General features: G+C 34.6%; 1 protein-coding gene and 1 long non-coding RNA gene across 4 annotated transcripts in view; one reads left to right on the top strand and one right to left on the bottom strand.

Annotated features, from left to right (window-relative positions):
• The window catches only part of LOC309840803, a 531,584-nt gene that overhangs the window by 324,978 nt on the left and 178,895 nt on the right, over window positions 1-27,711 (top strand). The gene's annotated exons all lie outside the window — the stretch shown is intronic.
• On the bottom strand, window positions 17,399-18,087 carry LOC309840645 (ubiquitin-conjugating enzyme E2 L3). The gene has a single exon (XM_082682899.1). It carries the CDS (start codon window positions 18,062-18,064, stop codon window positions 17,600-17,602), a length of 465 nt encoding a protein of 154 aa, XP_082539025.1. The 5' UTR covers window positions 18,065-18,087; the 3' UTR covers window positions 17,399-17,599.

Here is a 27,711-nt window from a genome sequence, read left to right as displayed (position 1 = left end):
AAGTAAAGGAGAAAAAAATATACCAATGTCTGGTGTAATAGGAAGGGTGATATCATTGCCCAGCCCCCTTAATAATGGCCTTTCTTCAGATTCTATTTATATAGGACAGCAAGAGACAGAACCTACTCTCAGATTAAGGCCTATTAAAAGAAGCTGGATCTAAGAACCAATTGCTCATCAGGCTGCCAGATCATGGTGGCCCATGGGTCCTGACTGAGTTGGAAGGTGTATTACCTGAGGGAGAATAGGATGCTGTCCCATCTCCTCAAATGATATTTTACTATGTACCTCATTTATATGCTGTTTCTTGAGTTCTATCCTATTATAATTATCCAGAGCAAACTGGGAAAAGTCAACTCACAGCTTTCTATTTGAAGTTTCAGTATGCCAAAATGTTTAGAGGACTATGTATCTAGGTGCCTTGTCTGCTTTTGAGGGACCCCCAAAATGATCATAGCTCTAATACACAGAAACATCTTAATAAAAAGTCCATCAGGGTTGAGTCTCTGACCCCAGAACAGAACAAGATTAAGAAATTTATCACTTTATTTTTTTATATTTTATTTGTTTATTTATTTTAGTAATTTATCATTTTATTTCAATAAAATATTTATTACATATTAAACATCAAAATTAAAATATTAAATTAAAATTAAATTAATTGAAATTTAATTTTATTATTTATTATATTATATTTATATCATGTTATATTTTATACTATATTACATATTATATTATTTATTATATAGTTATTATTTCTTATATTATTAATTTAATTAAAATTAAAATATTAGGGGCGCCTGGGTGGCTCAGTGGATTAAGCCGCTGCCTTCGGCTCAGGTCATGATCTCAGGGTCCTGGGATCGGGTCCCGCATCGAGCTCTCTGCTCAGCAGGGAGCTTGCTTCCCTCTCTCTGTCTACTTGTGATTTCTCTCTGTCAAATAAATAAATCTTTAAAAAAAATTAAAATATTAAATTCAAGTTAAATTGAATATTAAATAAATATTTATTTATTTATTATTTAATCTCTACACCCAACATAGGGCTTGAACTCAGAACCCCAAGATCAAGATTCACATGCTCTTCTGGGCCAGCAGATATCCTAGAACTTTACCACTTTTTTTTAATGTTAAAATCATAAAACTACCCCTGCCACCCTGGCCACATGTAGTATATTTCAAAATAACAATGTCATACTGCAAAATATGCATAAAAAACCCAACAGAATTGTATTTTTTTGAAGCATAGTTGATACAGTGTTACACTAGTTGCAGATATACAGTGTAGTGATTCAACAAGTCTATATATTATGCTCTGCTCACCAGAAGGGAGAGACTGCCTGTCACTAATCAATGCTAATAAAATACCATTGATTATATTTCTTATGCTGTACCTTTTATTGCCACGACTTACTCATTTCATTATTGGAAACCTGTATCTTTCACTCCCCTTCACCTATTTTGGCCATCTGGCAACCATCAGTTTGATTTCTGTATTTATGCTTATTTTCTGTATTTCTGCTTTTTGTTCATTTATTCATTTTTTTTAATTCTACATCTAAGTGAAATCATATGGAATTTGTCTTTGTCTGACTTATTCTACTGAGGGTGGTGTCTTCTAAATCTGTTCATGTTTTCACAGAGACAAGATCTCATTCTTTTTATGGCTGAGTAATATTCCTGTGTGTGTGTGTGTGTGTGTGTGTGTGTGTGTGCACGCGCATGTGTGCATGCACCATTTTTTCTTTATCCACCTTCTGTAGGAGAACACTTGAGTTGCTTCTATATCATGGCTACTATAAATAATGCTGCAATAAACATAAAGGTGCATATGTCTTTTTGAATTAGTGTTTTGTTTTCTTTGGGTAGATTCTCAGGAGTGGATCTTATGGTATTTCTATTTTTAACTTTTTGAGGCACCTCCATACTGTTTTCCACAGTGGCTATACCTATTTACATACCCATCAAAAATGCATGAGGTTTCCTTTATTTCCACATCCTTGCTGACACTTATTATTTCTTGTCTTTGCTTCTAGACATTCTGATAGGGGTAAGGTAATATCTCATTGTGGTTTTGCTTTGCATTTCCTTGATGATTAGTGATGTTGAGCATGTTTTCATACATCTGTTAGCCATCTATATATCTTCCTTAGAAAAATGTCTATTCAAATTCTTTGGCAATTTTAAATCAGATGATGATGATGATGATTTTGGTGTTGAGTTGTAGAAGTTTTTTATATATTTTGGATATTAACCTTTATTGGATTTATCATGTATAAATATCTTTTCCCACTTATGGGTTGCCTTTTTGTTTTGTTGATGGTTTCCTTTGCTGTGAAAAAGTTTTTTTTCTTTTCCATTGTGGTCCCAGTAGTTTATTTTTGCTTATATTTTCCTTGACTGACTAGACATATTGAGAAAAATCTTGCTGAGGACTGTGTCAAGAAAATTACTATCTATGTTTTTTTTCTAATAGTTTTATGGTTTTAGGGCTCACATTAGTTTTTAATCCATTTTTGAATTTGTTTTTGTGTATGCTGTAATAAAGTAGTCCAGTTTTATTCTTTTGCTTGTAGTTTTCCAGTTTTCCCAGCATTGATTATTGAAAAGAATGCCTTTTTTTCAGTTCTATATTCTTGCCTCCCTTGTCATAGATTAATTTGTCATAAAAGTATGGGCTTATTTCTGGGTTCTCCATGATCTTCCATTGATCTGTGTATCTGTTTTTGTGCCAATGCTATTCTGCTTTGATTACTACATTTTTGCTATGTTCTAAGTACTTTTTCTGAATCTATTGGGATAATTATAAATTCTTCTTCTGTATTTTGTTGATATGGTGTATCACATTGATTTGTGAATATTCAATCAACCTTGCATCCCTGGGACAAACCCATTTAATCATGAATAGTGACCCTTTAATGTGTTGCTGAATGCAGTTTGCTAATTTTTTTTGAGGATTTTTAGCTCTATGTTCATCAGAGATATTGGCCTATAGTTTTATTTTTCTGTAAAAGAAAACTTTGTCTGGTTATGGTATCAGGATGATACTGGCCTAGTAGAATGTATCTGGAAGATTTCCTTCTGTTTTTTGGAACAGTTTAAGAAAAATAGATATTAATTCTTCTTTAAATATTTAGTAGTATTTATCTGTGAATCTATCTGGTCCTGGACTTTTGCTTGTTGGAAACTTTTTGATTCCTGAGTCAATTTCATTACTAGTAATTGATCTGCTCAGATTTTCTATTTCTTTCTGATTCAGTTTTGGAAGATTAAATGCTTTTAGAAGTTTATCCATTTCTTGTAATTTGTTCAATTTACTGGCATATTATTTTCTTATAATTCTTTGTATTTCTGTAATGTTGATTGTTACTTCTGTTTTTTCATTTCTGATTTTATTTATTTGGTTCCTCTCTCTTTTTCTTGATGAGTCTAGCTAAAGGTTTATTTCATCTTTTCAAAGAACTAGTTATTGGTTTCATTGATCTTTTCTTTTTTTGTCTCTATTTCATTTATTTATTCTCTGATCACTATAATTTTTTTCCTTCTATTCATCTTGGGCTCTATATTTTCTTTTTCTAGTTCCTCTAGGTATACAGTTAGCTTTTTTGGGGGTGGGTAGATCTTTCTTGTTTCTTAAGATAAACCTTTATTGCTATAAATTTCCCTCTCAGAACTGCTTTCCTTGTGTCTCAATGATTTTGGGTAGTTGTATTTTCATTTTCATTTGTCTCTATGTATTCTTTAATTTCCTCTTTGATTTCTTCATTGACCCATTGGCTATATAGTAGTATGTTGTTTAGCCTCTATGTGTTTGTCATTTTTCTTTTTTTTTTTCCCCATTGTGATTGATTTTTAGCTTCATACTGTTATGGTTGGGAAAGATACATTATGTGATTACAAACTTAAATTTATTGAGACTTGTTTCATAGTCCAACATGTTGGAGTTCTAATTTTTTTATTAATTAAATATGTTGATCCTTCCTTCTTTCCTTCCTTCCTTCCTTCTTTTTAGTTATCAAACATTGAGTACTTAATGCCTTTCCTTTGTATTTTGCCCATGGTTGTCATTTGTCTAAACTTATGGTTAGTCAGACTATTGATAAGATAGCACAGTACCAGGCCTGGAACTGCACAGCTTCCAAAAAAGTTTCTCAACAGGGAGCTTGGGGAAGCAGGGGATGATGCTTATTTCTCTAAGATGTATAGGATCATGTGGAGTACTTTCTCAGTGTACTTATATTTTGCTTATACAGGTCAGGATGAATAGTAACTCTACTCTTCCTGCCATTCCTGTTAAGAAGAACTACTTTTGAAGCACTGTTCCTAATGGATTTATGTGACGTCTCAGCTGTATGGATCCTGAGAAATGGGATGGAAGGAAAGGTTAAGGTTTTAAGATTTAATGCTCTAAAGATTCTCCTTTAATGCTAAGGAGAGTGTAATTGTATTCTTAAAGCATGATTTTCTTGTGGGACCTCAGTAAAGCCAGGCAATATGATAAAATGAAGATGACACCTGAAAGCCAAAGAGACTATATCTAGAATAAAAGAAAATGAGGAGCACCTGGGAGGCTCAGTTGGTTAAGCATCCGACTCTTGGTTGCAGCTCACAGTTCTAAGGTCAGCCCCATATTGGGCCCCATGCTGAGTATGGAACCTGCTTAAGATTCTTTCTGTGCTCTCCCTCTGCTCTGCTCATGCTCGCTCGCTCTCTCTCTCTCAAGAAACAAAGAAAGAAAGAGAGTCTCCGAGGCATTTGGAAGCAAAAAAATATACCTAAGCTTTAATGATAAATCCCCTCTAAGTGAAGTTATTTCTGACCCAGTGCCAACCTTCCTCTGTGACCTGCTGTTTCTGTGAGGCTTGCACTTGTCCTCTGAGGTTCAATAATGCTAAGGCTGCTTCCTGCCCCTTCCATTCCAATCCTAACTTTTGAACTTGCATGGAAATCTGCATTTGTGTGAAAAATCCACGTGAAAAAATTCATCTGGCATAGCACACTTTGTCTTCTATGCTAGGAAACCATCTTTATCTGTAAATCATTTAGCAGAAAATTGCTCTTTCCAAATAAAAATGCAGTTTCATCTACAATCACATACATTTTTATTAGGAAAATTTACTATTCAACAACTCCTAAATCATTGGAAAAGAAGATTCTAATAATGTTCATCTGGGCCAAGTGAATACTACAAATTGTTATTAATATGTGACAAAGGTTGATTTATATAAAGAGACAAGAATTATTTTTGCAATTTGACTTGTAGAATGCAAGGTTAGTGCAAAGATTCCAAGTTCCGCTAGAAATACTACCATGGCATCATTCTCATCCCTAGGTCTTTTGGATGTTAACAAGTAACACTGGTGGCTGTTTTGAATCAGGAGCACTGAGATTACGATTCACTGAGCCCTTTCAGCTTTGACCTTAAGACCTTCAACCACTTCTGACCCACTTTGCCTATAGCAGCTATATACATGGTTCTAAGGGTAATTAATAAAGTGAATACTTTTGCTCTTCATTTTCCAATGTGAAGTCCTTGCTCAAAGCAGCTTCTGTAAAAATGCCTTAAAGACCTTTTTCTCAAAGTAAAGTTTTGTTTTTATGCCTCCTCTGAACACACATATGGAGTTTTTGCTGGAGACAGAAATGTTTTTGAAAATTAAATAAACTGAAAAGTAGGATATAATATGGTTCCAAGTTCATTCTGACTCTGTCATTCCAAAATGACACTGCAAATATTTGGAAATGGAGACTCTGTCCTATTTTATCTAAATTGTGGGGATTTTATTTTTTAAAATAATAACCATGCATACTTCACATTTATTCAACATTCATATTAGCTCATTAACACAACTAGACTTCCCAATTAGAAATTTCTAATAAACTATCAAATGTTTTTTCTATCTTTCATATGCTTTCAACTTAATAGATTCAAGAAGATATTTTCTTATAACATATATTTACAAATTTAGATAGCATTTTGGGGAAATGTTGCAAAAGTAAGTTTCCATGGATAAATGATGTCCATGAACGGTGGATATTATGAATCCACAAACCTTTTAAAAAATTCAGGCCAGTGACTCACTGATTCCAAACACTCCTTCTTTATTTTCCTGTACAACTTTATCCATGCAGTTCATTTTTTTTTAAGATTTTATTTATTTATTTGACAGACAGAAATTACAAGTAGTCAGAGAGGCAAGCAGAGAGAGAGAAGGGGAAACAGGCTCCTGCTGAGCAGAGAGCCCCATGGGGGGCTCAATCCCAGGACCCTGAGACTATGACCAGAGCCGAGGACAGAGACTTAATCCACTGAGTCACCCAGGGGCCGCATGCAGTTCATTTTTGAAGAACACCCTGTAATCCCACTCAGCTTTCTCCCATCCATGAAGTATCAGTTAAATTCCACCTTTTAAGATTGCATAAAATTCCATCTTACTACTTAAATTCACTATAGCACAGTTGTTTTATTGTCAGAGTTATTCTATTTACCTTTAGTATTTAAATCACCAGCTTGGGCTGAGATAGATTTAAGGTTTGAGCCTAAGTTCTTTCACTGACTTTTTTGTGTGTATTTATTTAACAGAAAGAGCATGAAAGAGACAAGCAGGGGGAGGAGCAAAAAGAAAGGGAGAAACTAAGCAGGAAGCCTGAGATGCAGGGCTCTATTCCGGAACCCTGGGATCATGACCTGAGCCAAAGGCGGACACTTAACTAACTGAGCTATTCAGGCACTCCTCTTTCACTCATGTCTATGTGAACTTGGACTTTTAAATCCTCTTTTTCCTCTTCTGTAAAATGTTGGTAGTAATACTTAGTTGAGGATAAATGTGATGATGTACATAAAGGATTTAGCACAATCTGTGGACCATAGAAAGTAATAAATGTCACCTTAACATCATGACTTATAGTCTGATTTTACCTAATATATGGGCCTGTATTTTTAGTATTCAAACTAAGAATCCAAGATCTCTATCTTGTTTGCTTGGGATTGTCTTTTTTTGTTTCTTAGCACACCTGTACCCTTAGTTAAACAGTTTTTATAATATGCATAGCCACTTTAAAGAGGAGAGTATCCAACTTCACTGTGAGTTCTACCTGGAATGTGCCCTTCCCTGGCATGAGAGAAAGCTATGGTTTCCCTCAGTCATGAGGCCCACCAGTTGCCTCTAAAGATATTTAAAACTTCTTGAGGATAAAAGCTCACCTTGTAACATTTTTAGCAGGTAGTGTTAATTATCTTTATAGTTGTAATTTGTAGCTTTCTTCTCAATCAGTATGGAATAAATATGATATCCCCACAATTCCCCATTGTTCACAGACAGTAGTTGTGAAAAAAATATTTTCTTTTCATGACTATCAGCCTCCAAACAAGGCCTTTCTTCAATTTTAATTTTTCATCTCTTCCAGTCCCTCTTATCCTGCAAAGTCGTTAATACTTAATGAAATATCCAAAGCCAGGATGCAGGGGACAGTAGCCTAGGGCTTGGATTAAGTCATATCGCAGAGGAGAAATACCATATTGCAGAGAAGAAAGCCCAATTCACAACTGGGGTTCTTTCCAATATGACTCAGCTTCTATTTTATTTATTGATTCTGAGTTATGATGGAATTCTACCTCAAGAGAAATACAAGTTCTAAGGATAAAGGGATAGTATATGTTTTTCTTTCAGCACTAGTATTAGACCTCCAAGTAAATTCTATTTTCCACTGTGAAACGAAGACAACAGAATCTGTGCTCACATATCACTGATCGTGGGCAGTCCTTGCTAGTCTAGTGTTAGCCATCAGAGACAAGTTCCAATTAGAAAACAAACATATAAAAAATAAACATAAGAAATTTTGTTGAATTAAACTGCCATGCAGTTTCTACTAAAAGATATTTAAAAATACTATTTAAAAAAAAATCACCTAGTTAGATTTTACTTAGAAGGAGGAAAGGGAGAGAGAGTTAAAACAGACAGTTTGGCAGCCTGCTATTTTTTCCTATAAAGTCATAAAGCTTAATTCAAAAATTTTCTGGAATTTATAGTGCCAGAGGCTAAGCTAAAAATAATTTCCCCTCATTAGATCTTGTAGTTTAACCTCTGAAGTAGAAGGTTTGTGACAGCTACATCAAGACTCCAACTCACAAAAGCACCATTCAAAAAGGAAAAGAATAAAGAGGAACTGTTGCTATTAAATGACCCATAGAGAATCCAGGAGACAAAGAAAACTATTTCTGTAACTTTCTGGGACTAAGCATAGGGTTGCTGGGCTGTTGCAGGTGGATCACTTCTGTCAGTTCTAAAGGTATCATGTGCTAAATGAGCATGAAATTTTATCTGGGAGCAAAGCCTTGGAAGTTAAACTTGACTAGAGAATGACAGGAATCTCAGGATAAAAAAAAAAAAAGGCATAGTGATTGTTCAATAACCCCAGTGAAAATTAATAATCAGTAATTGCTCCCTATCTCCTTTCCCAAACACTGAGCAGAGCTTTTGCATTGTGCCTGTAGAATGGAGAAAAACAAAGCCAAAAAGATGAACTCCAGTCTACTCTTCAAATCTGGGACTAAGCTTTAGAGGTAAATTTAATTCTTGAAATAAAGACTCCTAAATTTTAACATTTTTTTCCTTTAATAGCTCAGCTTTACCTCATGATTCAACAAAGTAAAGTGCATATTATGTTATTCTAGTCTCCCATTTTTATTGGATAATGTACTCTAATATTCTTTGTGATCTGCTCAGTCATGTGTGTGGTCATGTCACTAATAAGAGAAGAAGAGAAGAGAACCAGTGTATCAGTTGAACAGGTGAAGAAAGCCATTTTGAGTAATGTAGAATAAAATACAATAACAGGGGAGAAAATACTATAATTGTGGGAGTTGTGTTTTTTGTTTTTATTCTGAGGAAATTACCTTTGGGTCTGGGGGAAGCTACAGAAAATCCAGAAAATCAGTTGCTGGGAAGAAAACCTGGACATAAAATTGGGGAGAGTGTGGGCGCCTGGGTGGCTCAGTGTGTTAAATCCTCTGCCTTCGGCTCAGGTCATGATCTCAGGGTCCTGGGAGCAAGCCCCACATTGGGCTCCCTGCTCAGTGGGGAGCCTGTTCCCCCCACCCTGCCTGCCTCTCTGCCTACTTGTGATCTCTCTCTCTGTCAAATAAATAAATAAATAAAATCTTAAAAAAAAAAATGGGGAGAGTGAGGCCAAATTTGAGTCTATGAGGATAAATTGGAACGAGCATCTGCCTCTCAATACTTGCAGCCTTAATGATGTGGACAACTTACAAACCATATTGGCACTTTTGCATCTGGCCCAGGACCTAGAAAAACTGAGAGAGAGACATAATGGAAGCTGGAGGAGCTGTGGGTCCTGATCCTGACTCACACCAAAAAGGTGATCCAGCAGAATAATAAAGATGCATAGCATTTCCATGAGCTCATGATCTAGTATCTCTGTTCAGAGAAAAATGGCTGCTGCTTTACTTCTGCTTTCTAAATATCGTGCAAATTTTTCTTGCAGCCAGCCCTAACCTAGAACTATACAGGCAAGGATTCCAGGAGACCTAATTCTAGTTTAGTTATGTAGCTACCACTCAAAAACCATCATTACCCATATTTATTCACTACCATGTTTTCCAGTCACTGTATCAGGTTTTATAGCATTTATATTTTATATTAAAATAGTCTTATGAGAAATTATTTCACCCCTAAGAAATCTGATGTTAAATAGGTCAGTGAACTTTTCTAAAACCTCTAGGCTCTGGGAGACAGATTTAAGACCAAATATTTTGACTTCAGATAATGATCAATCCTTGGATTTTTTCCCTATATTTATGTTATACTATCTGCAACTGAATACTTTTTGCATTGTGAATCAGTCAGGGTTCCAATAAGAAGGGCATGATGTAGCCTATCCTGGGTTATTCAACAGAGCTCAATAAGGGGACTATTTCAAAAGGTTTGTCAACAGAGATTAGGAAAAAACACAGTAAATTCCCCAGTACTAGCAACTTCCTAACTATTGGCAGAAAATCATCACAATCCCTAAATCTGAAAATGGAAGGAAAGGAAACAGTTATTGCTACCCAAAGTGGGTATCTGTATGAAAAGTGTTACCAAACAAGAGCTAAGCTTTTGGGGCGCCTGGGTGGCTCAGTGGTTTGGGCTGCTGCCTTTGGCTCGGGTCATGATCTCAGGGTCCTGGGATCGAGCCCCGCATCGGGCTCCCTGCTCCGCAGGAAGCCTGCTTCCCTCTCTCTCTCTCTCTTCCTGCCTCTCTGCCTACTTGTGATCTCCGTCTTTCAAATAAATAAATAAAATCTTTAAAAAAAAAAAAAAAGAGCTAAGCTTTTGATAAGAGGAAAAATCCCACTTGTGGTGCTTCCAAAGAAGGGGCAGAGAGACTAAATACCACAACTTTACTGTCTTTCAGACTCCTCTCTTATTCTCTCCATTCACTGACTTCTATTCCTATGACTCCGCCAACTCATGGAAACTGATGGGCTAAAGGATCAACAGAAGAAAAGAAGTCAGTATCTTGGGGGACAGAGCAGGATGACGAAGGGTGGATGGAGACTGATCCAGAGGAGCAAATGGAAAATATCTAGCCTATACGAATTATTCCAAGAGTAAAGCATTTGTAAAGATTTTAGGAAAATATTTTGCTTTTATTCAGACTCATAAACAAACACTAAAATGTTTTCTCAAGGTAATGCCTAAATTTTGGTTTTCTTTCTTTTATCTTTTTCTTTCTTTCTTTCTTCCTTTCTTTCTTTCTTTCTTTCTTTCTTTCTTTTTTTGTTTGTTTGTTTTTGTTTTGTTTTGGTAATGCCTAAATTTTCTTATTTACTCTCTAATAAACATTTCTATAGTGTTCATTTGAGACCACTTTTCAACTTATGGGTATATCATAGAATGAGCTGGATTTTAAAAATTCAAACAAAAGCAAAAACAAAAAAACCACAAGGCCAAACCCATGCCATGTAATTAGCTTTTAGTGGGGATGTTTGGCAAGGGATGTGGGAAGGTTGACTGGCAGAGGTGCAAGCCCTGGGCCCACGAGTAGATCATCAAAGCATTTGCTTCTTTAATAAAACATCAAAGGCTGCTCCATGCTGTAGGGTATTTCTGAGACTAAAACTAAGGTGAACTACAAGTGCTTCACAGCAGAAAATAAGTGGTAAATATTTTCTGAATCTTTGGATTCTTTCTGATAAAACTTCCCCACTTATTTTCTAAGTAGCCATTTCCAGGTTTTCTGTAGCATAGGATGATCTACTCTAAGGCCTGGGAGTTCAGATTGATCTGTTTCTTGAGAAATATTTGCCAAGTGTTTAACCAGGCTTTCAACAGTACCTTCCCAATGCCTGTGGTAAGTAGGCCTTACAAGTAGCTGGAGGAGGAGAAGACAGCATCTTTCTTCTTACTGTTAAAGTTGAAGCTTAAACTCTAATCCCTCAATGAGGTGATTGTTACCAACAGCACATGTATGCAAGGATGATTATCAGTGCTAAGAACCCCCCTGGATGCTACTTCCATCTTAAGATAGTATATCTGTCAGATTTTCACCCAACTACACAACACACATTCATGAAGATACTGAAGTGTCCAGGTCCATGGCCTGGGTCCATGGTCAGCATTTATTGTCTGTAAAATTTCGTAAAAATTGCTGAACTTCTTCAAAATCCTGTTTGTCATCTGTAAAATAGGAAAAATATTGTTGCTAATTGACTTTCTGGGGAGGAATAATTAAATAACATGGAGAGAACGCATCACATATCAGAGGACAGACAGTTAGAATGGGAACTGCCAGCAGATTCTAGGAAGATGGTAGCTTGACTTTTTTTTTTTTAAGATTCCCTCTCCAGCCAATGCAAAACCAACTAATAGTTATTTTTTTCTCAGTTGAGCAGCTGCTAAAACCAGCAAGAAAGCCAGGCCTGAAGGTAGAAAAATGTCCTCAGGGTCTGTTAGGTCCAGGAAGAAAAAAACAAAACAAAACAACCTACCAAACAACAACAACAAACCAAACCCGATAGAGCCTGGGAATCAGACGTGAAGTACAAAGATCAGAATATGAAAATTACTGAGAAGAAGTGGCCTGAGGAGATTCATGTATCCAGATGGGAAGGGCAAGTCTGGCTTAATGACTGTTCTCAGAAACCCCTCTAGGTTCCTTATTCATTGATTTTGACTTCTTTACATAGAGGCCTTCTTCACTTGTAACAAAAACTGTCTTCCTTTAAATGTTACTGTAACTCCTTCTGCCAAATTCTATAATCACTTTAGCTTTTCTTTTGTTTGGTCGGAAACCTGACAGTTCTTTTTGTGTGTGGCATTCCTCATTGCAACAAGCCATAAACCTGGCTTCATTGGTCTGGTTTCTGCAGGTGATCTTTGGCTTACTGGGCTAAGACAAATGTGAGAGATGTCTAGCTTTCTCTTGGTGCCTCAGTAGACACTGTCAACTTGTTAATGTCTTATCTCCTACAATTTATGGAACTTTTACTCTGTAATTTATCCCAGAAACTGTAACTAAGTCCCAGAGAGTGATCAAAAACAGTAACATAACTTGCAAGGAGAAGAAGTGGTAGAAAGTAGAAAATGGTGTGCTCCTAGAAAATTAGACATAATACAGAACACAGGCAACACATTAAGGAAATAATTCAGCAATCTAATAATGTATTCACTTAATAAGAGTGGATTTGAAACTAAAGCCATTTTTGTAAGTTAAATAATATTAAAACCAAAAGAGTCAGAAAATAAACTAAGAATTATAGACACTGATGAGACCAAAATTAGCCTCCTAGAAAATCATGGATTTTTTTCTTAATGCAGAATAAAACTGCAGAAAAATAAAAATAGAGAAGATATATGAGACAGGAGAATAAGCTCAGAAGTCTTTGGAGATGTATTTCTAATGGGAAACATGAATAGAAAAAAGACAAAAAATAAACCAGTAAAAAGTGAAACTTTCTTCTTTTGAGAAAGACTTGAGGGTATTTTTTTTTTTTTTTGCATGTGTGGGGTTTTTTTAATAATTTTTAAAAAAAAATTTTATAAACATATAATGTATTATTAGCCCCAGGGTTACAGGTCTTTGAGGCTTTAGATTATAAATAATCACTAACTTCCTGGAGATACTGATAAAACACGTCTTTGCCTGGGCATATTCTGATAATATAGCTAAATTCCAAGGATCAGTTTTTTGGGTTTTTGTTTGTTTGTTTTTGTTTTTTTAAGTATATACTTTGCAAGACTTATAGAACAGGTTTCTTAGTAAATAAAAATAATCAGATCAACTACAGCCTTCTCTTCTACAACCTTGGAAGTTAATTACATTGTAATAACGCATAAGGACTACAAAGCAGCAAGGATACAATCCAAGAATACCACCTGAAGCCAGCCTATAATTTATCTATTAGAGTGATTGAAAGACATTTGAGGTACTGTAAGAATGAGAGAATGTATCACTAACATTTCCAATCTGAGGATTTCTAGAGATAAAGCACTAGTAAAAGTAAAAACAAACAAACAAACAAACAAACAAAAAAACCAGTGATCTCTAAAAGGATAAGTCTAAAAAGGAGAAGAACAGTGATGAGAATAAATCTTATAATGTATACCTAAATATAAAAAGATGCTGAAGAGTTACTGTGGCTATGTAATTTAGGTGTTAAACAAGCAATCTTGGGGCGCCTGGGTGGCCCAGTGGGTTAAAGCCTCTGCCTTTGGCTCAGGTCGTGATCCCAGGGTGCTGGGATGGAGCCCCACATAGGGCTCTTTGCTCAGAGGGTAGCCTGCTTCCTCCCCTCTCTGACCACCTCTCTGCCTATTTGTAATCTCTGTCTGTCAAATAAATAAATAAAATCTTTAAAAAAACAAAAACAAAACAAAACAAAAAAAACCAAGCAGTCTTAACATGGCAGAACATACTGTAGCAAAATCTTACAGTAGACTAAAAGTAAAAGTCACCAGCATGTTCTAGGAATTTGAGACTGAGGTTAGGGAGGTGACGTAAAAGAAAAGCAACTAAAAATCTCACTGTTAAAGGTCTGAAAATGTGAGAAAGTTGCTTTAAAAGTTTCATTTTAGGGACAGGGCAGTACAGAATTAGAGAGTACTTAGTTCAATTAAATGATAGAGATATTTCTTTCTATAATAGGATTGAACCACATGTGTGATTATCAAATGTGGGAACACTGGGTAAACAATAGTAGAATGAAAAAAGTGTAATAAAATTTCCATTATTGACTAGGGCAAAGAGGAGGATCAATAATAACTTATTCTGACCGGAAAAGTTAAGGAGAATTGGAAAAAGAGAAAACAACAAAGTAAAATCTATAATAAACAAAATTTGAGGTGGAAGAAATAAGCTGAAATGTGTTTATTTATACATTAAATGTGATTGGAACAAATTCTCCTGTCATAGTGGGAGCCTGTTGAGTGGGTTAAAAAATAAACATGCAGATCAAAAAAAATGTTATATGCTATCTCCCAGAGCTTACTTCAACTGTTAAAAAAAAACTTAATACAAAACCACATTTGATTACACAGTGGTCTGCTAAAAGACACCCCCAAACCAAACAAAAATATAATCAGAAAAAGCAACATAAAAATTAATTAAAAATATAAATTTAATAGCATAAAAAGTGACAGGGGATGAATAAAGAGAAGTACTACATAATAAAGCCACAATTTACAAGGAGGGATTATATGCCTATTAATATATGTATCAAACACATAACAACTAAGTCTATTATACAAAACTAATGGACTTCAAGAAGAAACTGATAAAATTAACATTATGACGTAGGTTTTAAATCCCTTTCAGAACACATAGGTCTAATAAAAGCAATAGGTAAAAATTATATTTATTTTACATATTTTGATGAGTAGATATAACTTGAAACATTTGTAAAAACTGATCATGCATTGGTCACCAATAATATTCAGAAAGATTTAAAAAGCAGATTGTGTAAGACATAGTTTCTGATCTTAATAAAATGGAAAATAATAAAATTGTAACAAAAACAGTTACTGTTTAGAATAGAAGAAACACTCTCAAATGTCATTGAATCAAAGATAAAATCAAAACAGATTATAAACTATCTTGAAACTAATGAGAAGTGCATGCTTCATAAAAAAATCATATGAAATGTGAAATTTGTCATCTGAGAGAATTTATAGCTGTAAATGCCTACATTATTAAATACAGAAGTCTAAAAATAAATTATTTTAGTGGTCTCTTAAGAAACTAGAAAATGACAGCATTATAAACCAGAGTTAAGTAAAAATAATTAATTGTTAGAAATAAAATGTGAAATTAATGAAATGGAAAAAGAAAGTAGTTGCTACACCCTTTCTTTGTCTTCATTAGGGAGCCTACTCATCTTCCTTCAACTATATGCTATTTTTGTAGAATCTGACCTTGTTGGAGAGTCTTAAAAAGGAAGTTAGGGGCAACTTTAATTCACTGAGTGTTGGCAAACCATTTGGATCTAAGAGATGTTATGACATTAATGGACTGAATTTTTTTTCTTGCATTTATAAGATTTATTAGACAGAACTATAGGCTAAGATGTTATGCTGCAGAGCTGGCTACATTCTATGTATGCTAACAGAATTAGTATGAGCTTCTATCTCAAACTATTTAATGCAAAACATAAGTAGGCCTTTCTAAATTAGTTGATCAAAATTTTGTTCTTCCTATCGAATGTGTTGAGAAACCTTCAGGGCTACTTGGGAGAACTGTGAGAGGTCTTATGCTTGATGAATTTATGTGACATTTGCATGTGTGTGTTGGGGGATTGGCCTTCAACTGCAGCAAATATGTCTAGAAAGTCTGTGTCTAGCAAGTATGTGTAGTACTAAGATGATAATAAAACTGATTAATAGACAAGGAGGAATGGAAGTCTTTAGTAAAAGTGAATACCTAGAGCTAAGGAAGAGAAACTCTGAAATTATTAAACACCCAGAATAGGCAGTCAAAAAGACACATGCTACAAGGCTGTCTCTGGGACTTAATAGAAGATATTGAGGATTTTTGGAAAACTTGCTTTAATTTTATTTCAGAGTAAAAGCAACTTATGATAGAAAGTAATAAATAAAAACCAACTAAGTTAGAAGAAAAGCATAATTCTTTAAAACTTGAGATATTAAAAGCCAAGCTAATGACATGTGAAAGGGAAATGTGAATCTTATAGTCTAGGATAGGTAGATATTGAAAAGGAAAAGTAAGAGAAAATGTATTTAGACTTGAAAAGAGAAGAACAAAATATTAGCATGAATTGTCAAAGCAATATTAGATGAGATTCTGTGTAGGATAGTTATTATAGATGGAGATTTTACTATTGTCTCTCCCCTCAGGGGGCACACTCAAGAAAGTTATAGAATTAGGACATTATGGAAAGTCATAACAAATTGGAAATATATCCAAGGAGAGGTAATCCGTCCAATTCTAGTGTTGGTGTGGGAACCCTCCAGGATAGAATTATCTAAATCAGGGAGATAAAGAATGCCATGATTTGTTTGAACAGAATTCATTGATTCCAAATATCTGACTGTGAGAGACTATAGATTTCAAAATCTAAAGGAGTATTTGAAAAAATTCTGATCGAAAATCCAAGGGAAAGTGGGGGAAAATAAAAGGCTGCTGAATTCTAGTAAACAATGTGAAGTCTAGGTATATTTGAAAATGAGTGGAACCAAATGAACAGGCATATTAAACAAGGAAAATTGAAGGAGGATCTCTCTGAAAGTAAGAGGACACCAGATCCTATTCTTGCCAAAAGGGATATCAGAGAACAAAAGCTACTTGAGGCACATATCATCAATAGCTCTGGTAAGCAATTAAAGTGTCTCTGGGAGTACATGCCAGATGTATTACTCTTCAGGAGGTGACTAAAATACACATTTCAGGAGCAACTACAGTTTTGGCCCAATAATCTGTGAAGTGTGATTCTCTAGCTAAAACAAATGTAAAGGTGATGCTAAGATTTCCTATTGAGCTGCTTTCACAGATTTAACAATCCCAAATGAAATGGCAGTGTCAGTAGGCACTGTAGTAACCAAGCAAAAATCCTCTCTCATGGGGAAGGAAGAAGCCATGTCTATTAGGACAGGCTAGTTTATGGTGTACTAACAAGCTAACTCCTGTATTTCAGCACCTAAGATTAAAAAGGCTTGGTTTGTATTAATACACAATGGAAGAGGCCCTATCTTCCCACATAGGGAAATCCTGGCTGATTCAGGAATCCTGGCTGATCTTGCTAAGTGAAGAAAGTGAAGAGTTGCTGGAGTTTTTCTCACAGTTTTTCTCGACAGTGATTTTTCACTGTTTCAGACTAGGAAAGTCTCACATCACTTTCCATTGCTTTCATTTTTTTTTTTTTTTTTTTTTTTTTTTTTTTAGAACATCTTAAATTTTTAATCCTTTCTTTACAGGTTACCTAGACCACTTTTGATTAAGAAAACTGTAGAAAGTTAGTAACTGCCACAAGCAAACGCCAGGCGGCGGCACGTGTCAATTTTCCACAGAGTCCTGCTTTGCGGGGTGTCTGAATGCGCTGTTCAGGGTCTCCGCTCACACTCGCTGGAATCGGTCGCGGCAGAGTTTAGTCCACAGGTCGCTTCTCCCCGTATTTCTTTGTAAACTCTTCAGCGTTCTTACAGAATTTTTTACGGTCCTTAGAGTATTCTTCAGCTAGGTCAGCCCGAAGTGGGTGCTCGGGCTGGGGGTCGTTCACCAGTGCTATGAGGGACTGGATTACTTGGTCGGTTTTGGTTGCTGGCTTCCAGTTTTCAGCACTAATTACTGGCAGACAGACCTGCCCCTTTTCATCGATGTTTGGGTGATAGATCTTTGTTTTAAATGTGATCTTCGGTGGTTTGAATGGGTACTCTGCTGGAAAGTTGATTTCGATTCTGAAGGCCCCCTTATCATATGGAGGGTTGTCAGGAACAATAAGCCCTTGCCAAGTCAATAAATTAGCTTCATCAACCTGGATGTTACGGAAGTTTTTCATTCCACATTTGCGGATTTCTTCAAGCTCCTTCATCAGCCTCCTGCTGGCCGCCATCTTGGATCTGGTGCTGCTCCATTGCTTTCATTTTATTGGCCAGATCTAGTCACATGACTCTCCTTAACTATAACAACATTAAGGGTATTCATGTGCCCAGAAATGAGAGGAAAGTTTTGGTGAACATTAGTAACATTAAGCACACAATATTGCTAGGATTATCCCACATCCAGTGTAGCACTGGTGAGCCAGAATCACAGAACTCATAGGGAAATGAAAATTAAGAATCTCTGAAGGGGATGGATGGAAAATAAAAGATATTAATAAAAATCCAAGTTATAAAGGGTACCATTATTGCAAACCATGAAAGGCCATTGTCTGAGAAAGAAGAGAAATTATGGTGAGCTGGGTGCTGTCCTATCCCAACCACCATACGGGAAAACCTGTTCCGCCAAATATATTTTCTTGACCAATTTAATTTCAGTTCACAGATGATGGACTCCACACCACTATCATAGATAATGGTAATCGTGGGGAAGTGAAAATCAAGAATATTCACTCCATCCCCCTCTCCTTCAGTCAGTTAGTAATGAATCATTCCTCTGGCCTTTGTGAACACCAAGCACAGGGCTTCAAAACCATAAGTGACTCTTAATCTCACAAAACAAACTGAGGGTTGCTGGGGGGAGGGGGTTTGGGAGAAGGGGGTGGGATTATGGACATTGGGGAGGGTATGTGCTTGGGTGAGTGCTGTGAAGTGTGTAAACCTGGTGATTCACAGACCTGTACCCCTGGGGATAAAAATATATGTTTATAAAAAATAAAAAATAAATAAATAAATAAAAAATAAAGATAACACACGTTTGATTTTGAAAGAAAAAAATATATATATAATTTGCCTGGGGCCGGGGATTGGTTTTTCAAATTTTACTAATACAAGCTTAGTGGTGTGATTTTTCAATGAACACTTTGAATTCTTTAAAAAAAAAAAGTTTTTAATTGTTCTAATTCGGTTTGGAGTTGCTAAAATAACCATAAATTTTCTAGTAGTAATCATCTCAGATTGTGGTATCTGAAGAAATTAAGTCTACCCAGGTATAAAGAAATTTTTTGAATGATGCTGATAATAAAGTAGTAGGTAAAATGTTACATTTTTTAAGACCAGTTTAAAAAAAAAAGAAGTAGGCTATTTGTCACTTGTTAATTATTAAAATTTCCAAACTGTTAAGGAATATGATAATGAAAAATATACATCCACTATTACATCCACTATACATTCAAAACTTGTTAATGCTTTTTACTGTTTCAATAGGTAGATATAGATATGGTAGATATTGTTAGATATATAGATATGTGTATAAACCTCTCAGTCTCCTTGTTACCATTCCAAAAAAAGTTGTAGACATCAATATAATTAACCCTTAAATGTTACGTGAATAAGGACATATTCCTCAATAACCAAAACAGCATATTATATCTATAGAAATTTAAAATGATTTAACCATTATTTATTATCAAGTCCTTTTCAAGATAACAGTTAAGTTTTTTTTGTTTTGTTTTTTTTTTTCAAAATCTGACAGGTTGATAATTATTAGTAGGCACTATGATGGGCAGCAATAACAATCAGTAGTACAGTAATTCAAGTGCACATCACTCCTTCATATACCAAGAACTACTTTTTATCAAGTCTACAATAGTTATTTTACAGTTAGGACTGTTTAAAGATCCTTGCTACTTTTAGAGTCTCAACACCCACCATGTGCTATTAACTCTAGTACTAACATTAAGTTTTTATTTTGCATTTGATTTAAATATTCACATTTCTTTTAACCTAGAGTAATTTTCCTTCCCCATTTTTAAACAGCAATGAATTTTCAAGATAACAGGTGAATTTTCTTTTAGATATCTGTTTTTTTTTTTTAAATCCACAAACAGGGTCATTTTAGGTATTTCTCTGTGTATATTGTGGAATTTCTTTTTAAAAGGTAAATAGTTTGATTAGCTTTATGTTCAATATTTCTTCTGTGGAGAATATTTCTCAAGAGTTATTTGTTTCATATTACATCAGGTGGAACATATTGTCAAGTAATTTCACTTGATGCTAAATTTGGTCACTTCTTTAAAGAGGTGACAACCAAACTTCTCTTTATAAAAATAATAAATAACCAAGGAATGAGTTTAATCAAGGAATTAACTTAACCAAGGAATTTAACCAGAACATCTCTACTTGAACTTGAACTCTGATGAGGGAAACTGAAGAAAATGCAAACAAGTGTAAAGATATTCTTTGTTTATGGATCAGAAGCCTGAATATTGTTAAGATGTCAATAATACCCAAGGCTATCTGTAGGTTCAATGGGATTTCTGGACCATGAGGTAGTTTGCTTTTTAATTGTTTGAGTTAATGCCATACTGTTTTTCATAGTGGCTATGCTAATTTACATTTCCAATAGTGCACAAGGGTTCCTTTTCTCCCCAGATCCTTACCAATACTTGTTATTTGTTTGCTTTTTGGTGAGAGCCATTCTAACAGGTATGAGGTGACATCTCATATGTTTGGCATTTGCTGAGCATCTTTTCATACACCTCTTAGCCATTTGTATGCCTATTACTCAGTTCCTCTGCTCACTTTTAATCACACTGCTTGTTTTTATTTTCCTATGAGTTCTTTATATATTTTTAATATTAACCCCTTATCAAATATATGGTTTGCAGATGTTTTGTCCCATTCTGTAGGTTGGTTTTCATTTTGTTGATGCGTTCCTTTGCTGAAAATAATCTTTTTAGTTCGATGTAGCTCCATTCACTTATTTCTGCTTTGTTCCTTGTGCTTTTGGTGTCCTATCCAAAAACGTCATTATCAATACCTGCGACAAGGAGCTTCCCCCCCTGTTTTCTACTCAGGTTTACATTTTCAGATCTTACATTTAAATCTTTGATCCATTTCAAATTAATTGTTGTGAACTGTGTAAAACAGAGGCCCAATTTCATTTTTCTACACGTGTTTATCTAGTTTCCCCAACATTTGTTGGAGAGACTTTCCTTTTCCCATTGAGTACTCTTGGCTCTCTTATCAAATATTAGGTGACCACGTATGCAGGGCTTTATTTATGGACTCTTTATTCTGTTCTTTTCTATATGTCTAATTTTTCTGCCAATATCATATTGTGATTGTTATAGCTGTGTAGTGTAGTTTGAAATCTATTGGAATTTTGATAGGGATTGCACTGAATCTACAGATGGCTTTGGTTATTATTGACATTTTAATAATATTCAGTCTTCTGATCCATAAACAAAGAATATCTTTACACTTATTTGCATTTTCTTCAGTTTCCCTCATCAGAGTTCAAGTTTTTAGTGTAGAGATGTTTTGGTTAAATTCCTTGGTTAAATTCATTCCTATGTATTTTATAGTTCTGATGCTATTCTGAATGAGACTATTTCTTTTCAGATATTTCATTGTTAGTGTTTGGAAGTAAAGCTGATTTCTGTATGTTAATATTATATTCCACAGCTTTACTGAATTTTTTTTATTAGTTTTAACAGTTCTTTGGTCGAACCTGGAGGATTTATTTCTATATAAGATCATGTCCTCTAGAAATATAGACACTTTTGTTTCTTCTCTTAATTTGGATGCCTTTTATTTCTTTAAGTTGCCTAATTGGTTTAGGTGGGACTTCCAGTACTATGTTGAATAGGAGTGGTGACAGTGGGCACTCTTGGCTTGTACCTGATCTTAAAAGAAAAGCTTTCAGCCTTTCACTGTTACGTATGATGTTAGCTCTGGGCTTGTCATATACTGTTGAGGTAGTAGCAAGGAGGGTAGTGACCAGAGGGGTCAGATTTACATTAATTTGGAAGATTAAGCTGACAGGTTTTGGTGACAGACTGGTGTGAGGTGTACAAGAAAGGAATAAAAGCGGGGGGGGGGGGGGAGGTTGGTGAGGATAATTCCAAGCTACTTTGGCTATGCCTGTAGAATGAAGTTGCCATTTACTGAGCTAGGGAAGTATGAGTAGAGCAGGTTAAAGTTCAGAAACTAGTAGTTTGGTTTTGTTGTTAAATATAAACATTCATATGTACATGCCAGTTAAGCAGTTGGATATAAGTTTCTGAGATTCTGGAAATTTGGTAGTTTTCTTGGTTGACCAATAGAAGTAAGATGAGTGTTACTTATTATCTCACTTATTAATTACCTGAACTAGGAAAATACTGTTTCTACTTTTTTCAATATTTGGATCCAAAAATCATTTTGGAGAATATTCTTTTTATTTTTTATTTTTTATTTTTTTTTATTTTTTATAAACATATATTTTTTTAAGGGAAAGGCTCGTTCTCTTTGGTTTTGTGTCTCCATCTTCTAAATATAACTGGTTTCTTTTAAATATATCTTGAAAAAATAAATACATAGAAAAACTTTGAGTCTACTGACTTAGTAATGTCAGTAATTTTTTTAACTGAAAAAAAATCTCCAATATTTAAGTGTCATGAGAGATACAAAGATGCATCAATAGCAGATCCTAACTTTAAGATATTTGTATCATCCCACCATTGATAAGACATGAATTTCATTCCATGATGGTATGATGGGCTGAATAGCTTATTAATCAGGCAGAAACAGATAATAATCTTTTAGTACATATACAGTGGTTTGGGTTTCTTCTTATTCTACCAGTCATGGATAAGAGATTAAACTTAATGAAATTTAGGGTGTTTAATTAAAAATTAAACATGACAACATGATTGAGATAATATACCAAAACCATGTCAAAGGAATATGCATTTATAAAAGCTTATGTAACCTAAGACTCTCTCACTTTGTAACCACTTTCAAGTTGCTCCTTTCTTACCCCTACATTCTTTTCACCACCAAAGCAACCCAAATCCATAAACAAATAAAGAATTATGGCTAAAAGAATAGATGGAATTAAACCACTTGGCCTCCAACCCTTAGCCTGATTAAATAGTAACTTGCTCATTTGTGACATAAGTATAGTTCTAGTAATTACCTAATGATATTGGTAGGAACACCCAGTGAGAAAATACTCAAAACATACTGTCATATACATGATAATTAGTATATATTTTCCTAATTATAGATAGTATTGGTCCAAATTTTTAAAAAAATATACAACTTAATTTTACCTATCTAGAGGTTTATTTTCTTTTTTTACCTACTTAAAATTATTTACATTATTTACTACATTATTTACTACATTAATAATACTTTAAGAACATACCATTTAGGGGCATAGGCTTCAAACAACTGAATATCATATGTCACAAAGGAATTTATAGGAAGAATATCAGGTAGTTCACAGAATCGACAGAAGTCATTGTGAACCAGGGTGGAAATGGGTATGAATCAAGCACGGACAGGCTATTGAGAAATTTGCCAAGGCAAGGTCACAGAAGAAGTTTAAGAATGCCATCACCAAACACCGATTAATGGACAATTGCATCTTTATATCATTTTTTCCAGAATTTAAAGCCCTTGAGTTTGTATATAACACATACATATGTTCTATATCCCTGATTCTCAAATTTGGCTGAACAATAGAATCACTTCGGTGGGGGTTGTGTTAAAAATACTGATGTCTCGTACTTACTGCAGCAGCACATATACTAAAATTGGAGTGATACAGAGAAGATTAGCATGGTCCTTGTGCAAGGATGGCATGCAAATTCACGAAGTGTTAAAAAAAGAAAACAAACCAAAACACTGATGTCTAGGTCTGATTCTCAGAGCTTCTAATTTTATTGGTATAGAAAGGAGCCTGGATATTGGGATTGTTTTAAAGCTCCTTAGGTGATTCTAAAATGCAACAACATTTTATATTTACTTGTTCATATGGTAGGATCCATTTGCTGAAGAACCAGATGGAATTCTCGAATGACTCCTATGTATATTACATGTTAGTTAATAAGTTAATAAATTATTTTTCAAAAATAATTCATATTTTTAGAAAGTTTTAAAATAAAGATAAGTACCTTGTGAAGCTATCCATAATCTCCTATCCAAAGATAACTTCTATAAATATTTTCATTTATCTTTTCAGATGGTCCACTTTGTACATAGGGGTGTGTGTGTGTGTGTGTGTGTGTGTGTGTGTATCTGTAATCTCATACGTTCTTATGTCTTTTGGTTCATAGTAGTTGAAGATTTATGGCTTCTCTCTCTCCAGAAGAAAATTTTTCCTTGTTGAATTTTGCCTTCTAAAGAGATGGCCTCCAAAGGTTAAGGATTAATTCAACTAATGAACTGTGAATATTGGTAAATTGACATTTCAAAGGGCAATGACATTCAATGATGCTCTAAAACTCACTATCTCAGTGAATTAATATTTGAGTGTTTGAAAATATCAATTTCCCTTATGCAAAGCCACATCAGAATTAACTGATTTTCCTCATTTGATTCTTCCCTTGTCTCTTTACCTTTATTTTAGACATCCTTTGCCTGAATGTATTTTCCTCTTCCTTAACAGATGAAAAATGAAAAGTCATTTAAAAACTGGTGCTTTTTGGATTTGTTTAATGAACTCTTTTCTAAACTTAAAAAAGTAGATGCATACTTTACAATTTAAAGTACTTCATAGCTTACTTAAAAATAATTTAAGTTCGATAATTTTTAAAAAGTTGTTTATGTATAAGTAGCCTCATAGAGAGTGATATTTATCAGCCTTCTTTAAAACATAACTAAAGGGGTTCCTGGGTGGCTCATTCATTAAGTGTCTGCCTTTGGCTCAGGTCATGATCCCAGGGTCCTGGGATCAAGGCCTGCATCTGGCTCCCTGCTCAGCAGCAAGCCGCCTTCTCCCTTTCCCACTCTCCCTGCTTGTGTTCCCTTTCTCACTGTGACTCTCTCTGCCAAATAAATAAATAAAATCTTTAAAAAATTTAAAAAAATAACTAAGATGCTAAATCCACAATTAATATTCAACTGATTTGGATTTTCCACATTTGTAGAGTTTTAATATGTTAGTCTTTGTGTTCTGAATATATAGTCTTAATTTTTAGAGGGTTACTGTTTTGGGGATGCTTATCATTAGTTATCATCTCTTAAAACATCTCTCTTGAATAGTTTATACAATAGCCTCATATCTAATGAAGAAGACAGTATATATGTGGGTGTATGAAGGATAATGTATGCTTGAAATATTAACTAACAAAGAAAACATAGGCACTTCCTGTTTATGTTAGGGCCGACATGACTTGTAACAGGAGGCTTGTAGCAGAAGGCACATTAGAGACCACCTCTTTCAACCCCTTATTGACAAATAAGGAAATTAAAACTCAAACAGGATAAATTAAACATCTGTATGTGTTGTTAATAATAAAACAGAACTGCAATCTCAGTTTCCTAATTCTCAGTTGAATAATATTTCCAACATACTACAGTGGCAGCTCTAATTACATTATCAGAGATCTATATTCCATCTCTTTTTACACTGGAAGATTTGGGCTATAAAACCAGCTGCAGCCATTAATTCATCAGCAGGCTATCCCCTGATTGTTCAAACTTCCACTAAAAAAAAAAAAAAAAAAAAAAAGATAGAAAAAGGAAGAGGAAGGGGAGTATGTTAAGGCAATTTAAGTTGTTGTTGAAGATGCAAATCATTTGTACATAGTCTATCTATCTTTCCTGAGATAAATCAGTAGCTAAAGATTTGATAACAAAAAATTGCAACGTTCTTAGTATCAGATGAAATTCATCAGTGTGAATAATGGAATGGTAATGAAGCAGAATTTTTAGGAAATGTATTCACTAAGGGTAATAAATAAATTGCAGAATTGCAATTTGTTACCCAGTGGAGACCAGCCTAAAACATACTTTTGGTATAATACCTAGTGAATTCCTGGTTAAGCCATATAACCAGGTTAAACATTATTAATCAATTCATAAATAATCTCTGTTCTCATGTTGTAAACACTGTTTACTTCAACTTTATTCTAATTTAATTTCCTTCAAAATGATATATTACAATTGTTATTGAAAATAATTTTTTAAATCCAAAAACTTTCAAACTTTGTTTCTTTCCATTAAACTATGACTTTTCTTAAAATGAATACTGTGATCACAAACCTATAGTGTAACATTTGTTATGACTGGATAGAAAATATGAGCTTGAAATGATCCATTACAGATTGAAAACATGAAGACATTCAGTCCTGAGAATTATAAAAAAAAAAGAAAAAAAAATGAAAGCTATCACAAGCTAGGAAAAACAATGTGCTAAAGCTTGTTCTGTATAGTGCTTTAACTTCTGGATACTAAGTACTAACTGTGGTTGGACATCTGGATTCTAGACTATTCTGTGCCAAACATCTGTATGATCAAGGGAATTGGATGCCTCTTAATCATACAGCTGTTTTGGCATTTTATAACAGGATGACAGAAGATCAGTGTCTTCTAGAAGTACTGCATTGCACCTTCCTTCTTGCCTTTTAATTTTACCATAGACCCACGAAGATGTTTGATAGAAGCCAAAAGCGTCCTATTTGGCTGTCATGCCATGTTCCTCAGCTGTGGCATGAGTGTTTTCAAGAATTGATGAACATCTGCTATAAATCTAGTCTGTACTCAGGAGCATTCTCTGGGGGTTGTTTTGTGCTTTAATTCAAGAGAACCAAGGAAATAAAATTCAGTTTTCTCATTTGATGTGCAAAACTGAAATGAAATTCAATGACAGTAAGCAATCTGCCCAAGTTTAAATAGTTAAGTATGGTACTAAGGCTTGGTTTCAAGCCTAGATTTCCTTGCTAAGAATGGCATCTTAAAGTATTTTGTATTTATATGGTGATTTTTAATTTGCAATGCATTTTCTCATCCATTTCTATTTCTTGGCATAAATCACTCTCTGAAACCATCCATGTTAATATTTATTCACTCCTGTAGTATGCTTTTGAAAAGCCAAAAACTTTTTTGTTTGAATATATACATTCAAACATAGAGGGAAATATACGTTCATGTGTATATTTAGATGACTTAAAGGCATAAAAAGAAACAACTTTTTCTAGGAATCCACAAATGCTTCTCTGGGAATTCAGTAATAGCAGATGTACGTTCCTAGTTTTTGAGCCAGATTTAAAACAATGCACAAGTTGATTGAATTAGCTTGTTTTTTATTTTTTTCCCCCCCTCATCATCAAGAAGCACACATTCATCTTCAACTAGAAGTCATTGACAATTTCTGCAGCATTTTGTTTGGCTTGAATGTTCATATCAATTACATATCACAATTTTAGGGCATCAGTTTTGAAAGTCATAGGCTTCTGTCTGTGAACCTATGAAAACCAGGATTGCGTGTGGAATGCAAAAGTTATTTCACCCATAATTAATGTGAAAGTATTTATCAACCTATTGCTATACCCAAGACATTGGAATTGTACTTGGTGAATTTGTCACACATGCTCAAAATCCAATAAGCATGTGATGAAGCTTGAGGTATACCCTAATACATTAAGGGGAATTGGACATAAATATATGAAAAGGAGGTAAATATTATGTGATTAATAAGGAAGAAGAGTTTATTGCTAAAGACATTAGAGATAAGCCAAGCACAGAGAGCAAGAGGGAGAGAGAGAGAGAAAGGAAGGGGAAGAGGGAGATCGAAAGAGAACAAGAGGAGGAAGAGGAGAAGGGGAGGGGAGGGGAGGGGAGGAAAAGGGTCCCATGAGGGAGTTTTCACTGACACTAAACCTGGAGC

The sequence above is a fragment of the Mustela nivalis genome (genome assembly GCF_964662115.1).
Source record: "Mustela nivalis genome assembly, chromosome: 9".
NCBI classification, from domain to species: Eukaryota; Metazoa; Chordata; class Mammalia; order Carnivora; family Mustelidae; genus Mustela; species Mustela nivalis.
This window is presented reverse-complemented; position numbering and strand designations above follow the sequence as displayed.

Excerpts from the sequence above, each read along its gene's own strand:
- LOC309840645 (XM_082682899.1), bottom strand. The coding sequence starts at position 18,064 with ATGGCGGCCAGCAGGAGGCTGATGAAGGAGCTTGAAGAAATCCGCAAA.